Source organism: Castor canadensis, chromosome 1 (assembly GCF_047511655.1).
Source record: "Castor canadensis chromosome 1, mCasCan1.hap1v2, whole genome shotgun sequence".
NCBI classification, from domain to species: Eukaryota; Metazoa; Chordata; class Mammalia; order Rodentia; family Castoridae; genus Castor; species Castor canadensis.
Window position 1 is genome coordinate 204,156,647 of NC_133386.1, and position 11,300 is coordinate 204,167,946.

General features: G+C 55.5%; 2 protein-coding genes and 1 pseudogene across 3 annotated transcripts; 2 read left to right on the forward strand and 1 right to left on the reverse strand.

Moving 5' to 3' along the window:
- Window positions 1–64: 64 nt before the first annotated feature.
- On the forward strand, window positions 65–4,821 carry Ndufv1 (NADH:ubiquinone oxidoreductase core subunit V1). Its single transcript, XM_020172866.2, has 10 exons — window positions 65–226; window positions 1,131–1,213; window positions 1,290–1,460; window positions 2,323–2,506; window positions 2,794–2,983; window positions 3,411–3,623; window positions 3,784–3,950; window positions 4,204–4,285; window positions 4,401–4,546; window positions 4,655–4,821. The coding sequence occupies exons 1-10, from the start codon at window positions 155–157 to the stop codon at window positions 4,739–4,741; spliced, it is 1,395 nt and encodes a 464-aa protein (XP_020028455.1). The 5' UTR covers window positions 65–154; the 3' UTR covers window positions 4,742–4,821.
- Window positions 1,558–1,699, forward strand: LOC141416722 (small nucleolar RNA SNORA48; annotated as a pseudogene).
- A 247-nt stretch (window positions 4,822–5,068) lies between the features above and the next one.
- On the reverse strand, window positions 5,069–9,668 carry LOC109692323 (double C2-like domain-containing protein gamma). 2 transcript variants are annotated; one of them, XM_020172867.2, is made up of 10 exons: window positions 8,165–9,668; window positions 7,936–8,015; window positions 7,787–7,858; window positions 7,518–7,627; window positions 7,300–7,435; window positions 7,133–7,186; window positions 5,775–5,926; window positions 5,609–5,690; window positions 5,411–5,507; window positions 5,069–5,339 (listed from the first exon to the last, which is right to left on the reverse strand). In XM_020172867.2, the coding sequence occupies exons 1-10, from the start codon at window positions 8,412–8,414 to the stop codon at window positions 5,209–5,211; spliced, it is 1,164 nt and encodes a 387-aa protein (XP_020028456.2). In that variant the 5' UTR covers window positions 8,415–9,668; the 3' UTR covers window positions 5,069–5,208. The 2 variants fall into 2 exon arrangements, with proteins under 2 accessions (XP_020028456.2, XP_073906374.1); XM_074050273.1 differs by lacking the exon at window positions 7,133–7,186.
- Between the last annotated feature and the right edge of the window lie 1,632 nt (window positions 9,669–11,300).

Genomic DNA, 11,300 nt, shown 5'->3' on the forward strand with positions numbered 1-11,300 from the left:
GGCGGGGCCTAGAGGCGTGTGGCTTGCTGGGCGCACCGCCCGCTCCCGGGCGCGTGACGCTTTTCCTGTGCGCCGCCTAGCGTCTCTGTCGCACCGGTTTCTTAGCTCAGAGCCGTGAAGGTGACAGTGGGAGGTGACCGGCCTGGGCCCCGCGATGCTGGCGGCACGGCGGCTGCTCGGCGGGTCGCTCCCCGTGCGGGTATCTGTGCGTTTCAGTGGCGACTCGGTGAGGCTCGGCCTGGCTTGGGTCTGGGGTGTCCGCGGGCCGGGTCTCGCCGCCACGAGCTGTTCCTCTGGTCTCTAGTGCTTTCTGCAGAGTGCTCCCCTTGTCCCCAAGCCCGGCAGGAAGGCTGCCGCTCTGGCCTGGTTGTAGAAGGGGAATGATCCCAAATGGGAAGCTAACGCTCCCGTCCGACTCCCTGGCTTCCCTTATTTAACAGCCCCTCGGCCTAGCGGGAAGTTTGGCAGGTTGGGAAGTGCCCTGGTCCGTTTTGCAGATGCGGAAAGCAGCTTTGGAGAGGCATGAGTACCTCCTGCCTCCCCCTCCAGTGCTCTGCTCCCTGTAGTGCCAGAGAAGCGCTTTTAAGTATACGGGAGTGGAAGTCAGGTCCTCTCCACTAGGTCACTGGGAGTCCCAGTCCCCACCTCTTGATTTTATCCCAAGAGGTCCCCCTGCACCCCCTTCGTGTCCCAGCCCCAGTGACGTACTTCTCTTCCATCAGCAAATACATTTTGCCTCTTTAGTAGGTTTAGTAAGATAAAGCCCCCTGCCCTAGTCAAGTGTTGGTCCATTCTGAGAGCCAGACAAATAAATCTTCTTTTGACTGTGTGACCTTCTATCAGTTCCTTTTGCTCTGAGCTCAGTTTCCTTCTCTGTAAAATGCAGGAAGTCATTCCTATCTCAGGACTGTTGTGAGGATGAATTGAGATTTGGGGACAAAATGGTTAGCCGTGTACCTGCTAAACAGGAAGTACTTGAGTAAGTGGTAGTGGTCCCTATGATGCTTCAAAGAGTTTGGGGCTTAGGCTTCTGCTCTCTCTCTGGTCTAGCCCTTCCTAAGCAGAGAACCCCAAGAATATGTAGCTTCTGACCCAAGCTCTCAGGGCCTCCTAACCCATTGTCTCCTCAGACAGCACCCAAGAAAACCTCATTTGGCTCACTGAAGGATGAAGACCGGATCTTCACCAACCTGTATGGCCGTCATGACTGGAGGTGAGGCAGTGAGTGCCCTTAGCTTGCTGGGTATCTTACCAGGGCTCTCCTTCACTGCCTTCCTCACTCTGTCCAGGCTGAAAGGTGCTCAGAGTCGAGGTGACTGGTACAAGACAAAGGAGATCTTGCTGAAGGGGCCGGACTGGATCCTGGGTGAGATCAAGACATCAGGCTTGCGAGGTCGCGGAGGTGCTGGTTTCCCCACTGGTCTCAAGTGGAGCTTCATGAACAAGCCCTCAGATGGCAGGTGTGTCGGGGAAGATGAGATAGGGTTGCAGGAGAGATCTAGGGATAGCTGGTTCTTGCCTGGGCTTTGACACTGTTTACATAGAAACGGTAGCACAACTCCCTGGCAATGGACAGAGACACCTCATTGTTGGTGTTGTTCTTAAATCAGTCAGGGGCAGAGCAGATGACAATCCTTTGTTCATCCTAGCTTGATGCCTGGGTTGGTGGCCAAAGCTGTTTCATGTCTAGGGCACATTAAGGAAACTGTTACACAAATGAGGTGAGAAAATGTCCCCAGACCATAAGTGAATAGGACTTAAGTCATCTCTGGATCCTTGGGGACTCCAGGTGTAGCAGAATCAATTTTTGATTCTTAGTTTTCAAATCCCAACTCTGCCTTCCAGTAGAGCTTTGAGAAATCTGACCTTTTTAAACTTCAAGTTTCTTTTCTACACATGGGTATTACGACATCATGCTGGAATTTGTTTAGTTTTCAGGCCATACTTTGGCACCCAGAGAACAAATAATACAAACTGCTTTACCTCCTTTTAGCCCTAGAGATGTGGAGGTTGAGGACGGCTTGTGTGATCACGAGCAGAATTTGGCTTTCAAGGGAAAACCCAGGGAGAGAGACATTGGGACTGAGCAGAACAGAGACCTTTGTTGTGGTCATCCCTGCCCAAAGATGGAATAGGCATTGGGCTCCCTATCATTGATGGCAAGCAAACAGAGCCCCAGGGAACATGTTGGGAGGGCAGAGAGGAATTGACTATTGGAAGAGGCATGGTTGAAGCCTCCCTGTGTAGAGCAGGGATGGCATATGGTTGAGGGCTTAGTCCTTGTGGGCCTGTGCAGCCTGACTGACCTGCGGGCCTTCACAGGCCCAAGTATCTGGTGGTGAACGCTGATGAGGGGGAGCCAGGCACCTGCAAGGACCGGGAGATCATGCGCCACGATCCTCACAAGCTGGTTGAAGGCTGCCTGGTGGGGGGCAGGGCCATGGGTGCCCGTGCTGCCTACATCTACATCCGTGGGGAATTCTACAATGAGGCCTCCAATCTGCAGGTGGGCTGGGGAGGGCACTGACACAGTGTGCACTCCCATCTCTCCTGCTCCATCCCCTGGCACAGCTGTTGTCAAGTAGCGCTAGTCTGTGGGGTCTAGCTGAGGGAAGTAGGGGTGGCCACTCCTGCATGCATCCCAAACAACCTGGCCTTGAAGCCTCCATCTCTGGGGTCTTCCTTTATGCTTCAGCACTTCAACTTAGGAAGCCTTTAAGAACTCATGGCCCTGGAATTTCAGGCTGACTCTTGAGGAGGGGTGGGCTAGAGAACTCATACCTTGTCCTGCAGGTGGCCATCCGAGAGGCCTATGAGGCAGGTCTGATTGGCAAGAATGCCTGTGGTTCTGGCTACGATTTTGATGTGTTCGTGGTGCGTGGAGCTGGGGCCTACATTTGTGGAGAGGAGACTGCGCTCATCGAGTCCATCGAGGGCAAGCAGGGCAAGCCTCGCCTGAAGCCCCCCTTCCCCGCGGACGTGGGTAAGACCCTTTACCTGACCCTGCATCTTGTCTTGGATGGGTCTTGTGAAATCCTGGTTCTGGCCACATGCCCCCTGGGTGGTTTTTGTGGTATTTCTGAGTGTTTTGTGGACAGGGGGCCAAATGGAGAGAAAAGGGTGGTAACAAAGTCCAGACCACCTGCAGTTCCTCAACTTGCCCCAGCTCCACATCAGACACCTGAGCCCCTCTGGGCTCTGCTCTGCCTTTGCAGTGCCCATTCTGGGAGCTAGAGATGTGATGGCAAACAGCTGAGGTCCAGCTGGTGGCAGTAGTGATAAGTGAGTGATAAGTGAGTGAAAGAGTAGGTTCTTTCTGCCACGGTAGCAAAACCTAAAACAGACTCTGCTTCAGGAAACCTGCCTGTACTCCCTGGCATCCCCTAGTCTTTTTTTTCATTTCCCTCCAGGAGTGTTTGGGTGCCCCACAACCGTGGCCAATGTAGAGACAGTGGCTGTGTCCCCCACCATCTGCCGTCGGGGGGGCTCTTGGTTTGCCAGCTTTGGCCGAGAACGCAATTCGGGTACCAAACTATTCAACATCTCTGGCCACGTCAACTACCCTTGTACTGTAGAGGAAGAGATGTCTGTGCCCCTGAAGGAGCTGATTGAGAAGCATGCTGGTGAGGCCAAGGGCAGCCAGGTGGGGGTGGAAAGTGGCAGGGGAGCCTCAAGAGCCAGGCTAGAACCTCGGGCTGACAAAGGTCCTGGCTTACCACTAGGCTGGTGTACCAGCCTCAGCCCTGATCATCCATCCTTTTGGGGACTGACTTGGGGCCCCAGGGGGTGTCACAGGTGGCTGGGACAACCTCCTTGCTGTGATCCCTGGCGGCTCATCCACCCCACTGATCCCCAAGTCTGTGTGTGAGACTGTGCTGATGGACTTTGATGCACTGGTGCAAGCACAGACGGGCCTGGGCACCGCTGCGGTGATTGTCATGGACCGCTCGGTAAGGGCAGCCCTTGAGTCCCACCCCCTCCTCTTCATGCAAACCTGGTTGCTGTCTCCCTTCCTGGGCCTCTCTTGGCTCCCAGTTCCTGCAGCCTAAGATGTCTTTGGGGGGGGAGGTGGGGAGCAAGGCTGATCCAGAGGAGAATACCCTAGATTTGGCTGATGTGGGGGCCCAGGGCAGCTGGATCCCAGAAGCAGGTGCTGCTGGAGATCTGAGGCCCAGGCACCTGCTTACCGCCCTTGTTTCCCAGACAGACATTGTGAAAGCTATCGCCCGCCTCATTGAGTTCTACAAGCACGAGAGCTGTGGCCAGTGCACCCCATGCCGCGAGGGTGAGCATTGGGTTGGTTGGGGTTGCCTCCACCCCCATGTGGCCTGCACTCTCTAGTACCATCCCACTCCCTGGCAGGGGAGACCAGTAGGCCCCTCTTTCTGCTTTGGCTGCAGGCGTGGACTGGATGAACAAGGTGATGGCCCGCTTTGTGAAGGGGGATGCTCGGCCAGCTGAGATCGACTCCTTGTGGGAGATCAGCAAGCAGATAGAGGGCCACACCATTTGTGCTCTGGGTGATGGGGCTGCCTGGCCTGTGCAGGTACACTCTCCGCCTAGCTGTGTGGCACTGGGGTGGGTGGCACTGAGAGCCCAGGGCATCGGGACACTTTTGAACCTAACTTCACAGGGTGCCTCCTCCCCCATCCAGGGTCTGATCCGGCACTTCCGGCCAGAGCTCGAGGATCGGATGCAGCGATTCGCCCAGCAGCACCAGGCCCGGCAGGCAGCTTCCTGAGTCCCAAACCCTGGCCTGCTGCCTTGCATCCCGATCTACAATGGTGGGCAATAAAGCAAGTGCCGCCCACTCTTCCATCACAGCTTGTCGATAACTTCGCTCTTCACCCTGCCACCCCCTGCTCACTTCTCAGGAAACTTGCTCCTGGAGAGGGTTATGCCCTCTCACCACCTTCCCACCTCGGGGTGGACCAGACTGCGAGGGCTGGGTCTGGCCCAGTTCAGGCCTCTGGAAGGTGGGAGACAAGAGAACACAGCCCAGTCTGCCCTGTAAGGTGTTGGCAGAGAAGGGGGTCCCATGATCAGAAGCAAATGTTTATTTTGGCTTCATGATTTGGGATGGGGGTGACTATGAAGAGTGGAGGGCAGGAATGGGTACAGCAGGTGAGGCAGCCCTGGAGCTCCTTGCAGCTCTGTCAGATGTGATGGTTGCTGTGAGGCGGGGTCACAAGCAGGGTCTTGCGCTGGCTAGTCACCAAGATAGGGGGGCGTGCCATCCAGTGGGTGCCACAGTTCCAGCCGGCGGTCACTGCGGCCCAGGCACTCATGCCAGTGGCGCAGGCATTCTCCACTTGCCTGGCCGCTCAGCTGTACTCCACCTACAGGACAGCATGGGTCAGGAGCCAACGGGCACAGTGGGGCACCCCCAGCACTCCACATTCCCACTCACCGATGAAGTCATCAGCTGTGCCCAGGTCGTAATCCCACACAGACACCAGCAGTACCTTCTGGGCCAGCTCCTCCCTTGGGCCTGCATAGAAGAATTCCTGTAGGGAAGGGAGCAGGAAGGAGGAGGGAGGGTCAGACCAGGGCATGGCTCAGCAGGTAAAGGCTAGGCTTGGCTGGAACCTGCCCCACCCTGGCTCACCTCATTGAACTCAGGGTTCAGGGTCTTCCTCCGAACACTGGTCTTATATTTAGACTTCTTACCCGAGTTTGGGTGCAGGAAACTGGTGGGGGAGATGGGAAGGTTTGGGGGTGGCCCTGGAGAGGAACCACCGCCTTCCCCTTCCTGCCCACCCATGTGCACTCACAGGCGGACAAAGGGGTCTGAGTAGCCATTAGCATCCATGGGGGCCAGGTGGGCACAGCGCAGCACGCCTACCAGCAGGCCTCCACGCTGGGAGCTGTAGCACAGGGACAGCAGGATGCGTCCACGCTCCTCCCCAGGCACTGTCTCCACCTCCTGTAGGTGCAGGCTGTCATTCTCTACCCAGCACAGAGCCCACCCGCAGCAGTGGCCACGGTCCTGGCTATGAGAGCTGACAGCTGAAGAGAAGTCAGGCCAATGCTGAATTCTGATCTCGTCTCCCCTATGGGCACTTGTCCTATGTCCTGGAAGGGATTTTAGGGGTCAGCTGAACTCGCCAGGGCCTGACAAGGGCATGGGCTTGCTGACCAGCCCTCCAGTATGTCATTGTCATGGGGAGGAAGGGAACTGATGGGCTCTGAGTGCCATGAACATGCCAGGGCTTCCTGCCTGGCCTCCAGCATGTGCTCCTAACTACTCTCTGCCAGAGCCAGCCCTTCACTGTGGCAGCAGCCCTGGGGGGGCTTCTCTCCACCCAGGAGAAACAGGTCTCAAACTGCAAAACCCACTCTCATCCCCCACTGCCCTGGGGACCCCTTGTCTCAGAGGATGCTCAGGAAATGTGTGCTTCATCTCCCATATGCAGTGTAGAATTCAACCAGAGATACAAACTACCTTACGGCAGGCAGTTCTCAGCAGCACAGCAGCTGCTGTACACCTGGGACAGGTGCGCATTGCCAGATGATCAGTGATGTCCACCACCTCCTTGCAGCCTTATCTGCCTGGGCTTAGTTTAGCAGCAGCTGCAACAACTGTGGCTCCACCAGGGGGCAGGGCACCAGCCCTTTGTTTGCAGAGGGGCAGTGGAGAGCCTGCTCTCAGCCTCAGAGGGGCCCTCCCCTGATGGGCCATGGGTATTCTGGTCAGGTTTTTGGTTTCAGGTGGGGTTGGAAAAGCCCTGAAGTCATCTTCACTGCATCCTGACAAGGTCCTGTCTAGGACAACCAGCCCCAGCATTGGTACCCACATTGATCCCAGGGATAGACCCAGCAGCCAGGAAGCCCAGCCCTTCAGCCTGGGCCACAATCAAATCCCACTACCTGCAGTGCTCCTGAGGTGTCCCAGGGCCCCCCACCTCTGCCAGGCTGCCCAGAGAGTCATCCTTACCCTGCCCAGCCATGAGGCCCTGGCTGCCTCCTGGGGCTTTGAGAACTCGCATAGCTTGTGAGAGAGCTGGCCTCAAATTCCTCCAAGCCACCTGGGCCCCAGCTCAGCCCACCTATCACCCTGCCTGACTCTCTTAAGCTTGGGCTGCCCAGGCCCACTCACCCTACCCCTGCCGGGTTCAGCTGTCCTACCCACCTCCTCATACAAGGACATTCCGCGGGCTGTGTCTAGGCTCTTTGGCCTCTTGGTCTGAAAGGGCAGAGAACCTGGTCACCTTGGCTGACACTGCCAGGTCCCTGCTTGTCTCCTCCCCTCTCTGTACCTGGCTCTGCAGCCCCACCGTGTGCTCCAACCCCACTCACCGGCCTCCGCTTCTCCAGGCAGATGTTGAAGCTCCTGGCTCGGTTGGGCGCCAGCTTCCTCAGGGGCACCCGCAGCTCCCCCAGAGGGAGTGCCCTCCGCCGTCGTCGTAGCCGTGGGTCCTCACACACACATAGCCTGGTGGCCGCCCCAGTCAAACCTAGCCACACAAGCCCCATCTGCCCGCCCTGCCTTCCTGGTAGCCCAGCTGGATCCTCACCTCAGGGTCTTGTGCCCAGCGTCCTGGCCGGTGAAGCCATGATAGGTGAGTGTCTCCTCCCAGATGGGTCCCCTGGTGCCCCGAACTGTGCGTGTCCGGAGCTGGCTAGCCTGGGAACCAGAAGATGGGTCAGGCCATCCACCTGCCCCCCCACCCCCGCCTCCTTGATCGCAGCAACTGGGATCTAGTCCTTTGGGTAGGGGCAAAGCAGGGCCAGGTGAATGCCCCAGGCTGGACCTACCATCTAAAGACCTAGGTCTCCCCCTCACCTTGCTGGACTCTGGCAGCAAATTGGCTTTAACATAGGTGTCCACAGAACCTGAGGTTGGTGGCTTGAGGCCCTGGGAAGAGACAGTGGATAAAGGGTAAACCTGTGGTTCTGCTCCCTATCTCAGCTTCCCCTCGCCCCCATCCTCACCTTGGCACAATGGGCTGTGCAGTGCAGAGCACTGTTCTCTGCGTCAAAGAGAAGCGTGAACTCCAGGGTGCCCAGGGCAGCTAAGGGCAGGTGGCAGGCAGGGTCAGTCCTCACTTCCACTCACCTGTACCCCATGGCAGGTGCCTCCTGCATGGCCTCTCCAAGGTGGATGCCAGGGACATCCCAGACTTCATCCTAGGGGGTGTCCCTCTTCCCCTCCCCTACTCACTGCTGTCGTCCGAGTCTCCCTCTGGGTCTGGGTCGGGCTGTAGCTGGGGTGAGGAGCGGATGGCAGGGACCAGGGCAGGGCGCGGGTCCGGGGTGCGCAGCACGGGCTCGGCAAAGGGGTAGAAGTGCGGGAAGTAGTCGGAAATGAGGCGGATGGGCCGGATGGGACCCGGGCTCACGTCGATGGCCATGTGCTCCTGCATGCTCACCCGCTGCGCCCGCCGCCCGCCCGCAGGCGCTGTGCCCGCCATGGGGGCTCGGACATGGGGGCGGGGCTCAGAGACTCTCCCGCAGACTCGGGGCGTGGGGATCGCACCCGACCCTGCACACAGAACGCAGAGGCATCCCGAAGCCTCCTAGAGGTCCTAGCACAGGGCGCAGGGTCCTGGGGTCAAGGGGGGCAGAGCTGGGGGGCTCCAGCCAGGAGGGCTTGGAGCGGAAACAGCCACCTGTCTCCTTACCCTTTGCGTCCTCTGACAAATGGATACCAGTTCTGGTCGCTGCAGCCGGGCGGGCGCCGGGGCGACAGAAACTGTGACTGAAGTGACCCATGTGAGCAAGAGTGTGACCTGGCAGGGGGAGGGGCTGTCAACCCCAGGGGTCCTTCCCTAGTGCTGGGGCTCAGCTTGCCCTCCTCTCGCTGCCCCTCCCTTCACACATTGTCAAAAGGGAGTTATTTTTACCACTGTCATGTGGTCCTGCTCCCAGGTGAGGAGGCTGGAGGGCCAGAGGTGACAAAAGGGGGGCGTGGGTGTCTGAGAAGTGGGGGACACATGGGAAGGAGGAGGTAGGTGAGAAGGGTAGGAGTTGAGTGGAGAGTGTGGAGGGAGGGAAAGTGGGGAGGAAGAGCGCGTGGGAATGGGGGAGTGGGATGGGGCAGCCACTGAGAAGTGGGATGCCGGGCTTGTGCTGGGAGGAGGAGCTGGTGTAGGGGAGGAGGAAGCCAGCTCAAGACCACCTCAACACTCCCCGCCCCTCCCAGCTTGGAATACAATCCTAACCCATCCTTGAGGCAGGGCCCCTTGTCATCTTACCAGGAAGTGTGTAGTGGTCTGTATGGGACCTCACCCTTGCCTCATCTCCACCTTGTCCTTCTTTCCTTTGAGCCCCCTCCACACCAGGCATTGCCTATGCAGCACCCAGCACCTTCTGTCCAGATTCCTGTCAGCCTTGGGTCCTCTGCAAGGGACTAACTTTAAAAGACTGCCATCCTCTTCCCTCTTCTCCATGGTTATTTTTTAACTTTTGAGAAATAATAATTGTGGATATATCAAAACATCCCATTGTACCTCACAGATAAGCTTACGTTGTATAAAGACTCAATCAAGCTAGGGAACATATCCATCACTTTGATGACATCATATTTGGGAGATAAGAACACTTAAAATCAACTTTTGAGCTTGCCAGGCAGGCACTCTACCACTTGAGTCACTCTGCCAGCCCTATTTTTGTGTAAGGTATTTTCCAGATAGGATCTCAAGAACCATTTCCCTGCGGCTGCCTCCTGAGTAGCTAGGATTACAGGTGTGAGCCACCAGTGCCCTGGCTCTACAATTGAGTCTTATAACAATGCATTAACTATGGTGGCTGCACTGTGCCCAGGTCACTAAAGCTCCTCCCTCCACTAACCAACACCTCCCCTTCCCATTCCCCTCTGCAGCCTCTGGTAACTACTGCCTCTGCTTCTATGAGTTTAACTTTCCCAGATTTCACATAAAAGTGAGTTTGTGCTGTATGTCTTTCTGTGCCTGGCTTATTTCACTTAGCATAATATCCTCCAGCTTCAGCTATGTTGCAAATTACAGAATTTTCTTTTTTTTGAAACAAGGTCTCACTGTTGCCTTAGCTTCCCAAGTGCTGGGATTGCTGGTGTGTACCACCACACTTGGCTAAATTCCCTTCTTTTTAAAGGCTTAATAATATTCCATATCTATTTATCTATCTATATAACTATATATCTCACATTTTCTTTACCTGTTTATCAGTTGATAGACAAGTCGACTCCCTATCTTGGATGTTAAGAATACTTCTTCAGTGACCATGGTGTGCAGATGTCACATCGACATTCCTTTGGATATGTTCTTAGACATGGAATTTATATCCCCACTGATAATAGGTAAGGACTTTTTGTGTGTGTGTGTGTGTGCTAGAAATGGAAATAGAACTCAGGGCCTGGTGCATGCTGGGCAAATGCTCTAACACTGAGCTACATTCCCAGCCCTCTTTCATTTTTTTGGGAATAGCCATTCTAACAGGTGTGAGGTGACAACTCACTGTGGTTCTGCTGTGCATTTCCTTAATGACCATTTCTTTTCTCTCATTTCTGTTGGCCATTGTATGTCTTCTTTTGAGAAATGTCTGTTTAGGTCCTTTGCCTGTTTTTAAAATTGGGCTATTTGCTTTCTTGCTATCGAATCATGATATGGATATTAGCTCTTTATCAGATGAGGATTTAACAACTATTTCTCCCCACCTGTGGCTGTCTCTTTACTGTTGTCTCCTTTGCTGTGCAGGGTTTTTTTAGTTTGATGCAATCCCATTGGTCTATTTTTACTTTTGTTGCCTGTCCCAGGCCCTGTCATTCAATGTATTCTAAATCCAGCAGGCCATGTGATGGAATCCAGAAAGGACCCGTGACCAAGGCGGGCTAATGAAGTACAATTCCGAGTTAGACTGGCTGGGAAAAAGAAGCAGTTTACTTTTTGATGGGATGCTGGTGTGTGCCATCCTAGAGTTGTTGTCCTCTTCTCATCTCTAGCATCTCTGGACTACAGACAACCCCCTAAGAGTGGGGCCAGCACAGTGAAAAGAGAAAGGGAGACCCCCAAAGCTCCTGGATCCAGCCATGCCTGAAGCTAGTTATTGCTGGAGTGATTACCACTCTTCCTTAGGAAAAGTTAGTGTTTTCCACCATTGACCTGGCTGATACTGCCCAAGAAGTCTGCCCATATCACCCTGTCAAGGTCAGAACATCTCTCCCCTGCCACACCCACCCAGCAGCCCTCAACCTCTCCCAGACTCTGTCACGTTGTGGGTCTACATGATTGATATATAATTCCACTGCTGTGATTGATTAATGTACAGTCATTCTCAGTGTGACCTGGTTTAAGGTCTCCTCCAGACTGAACACCCACTCC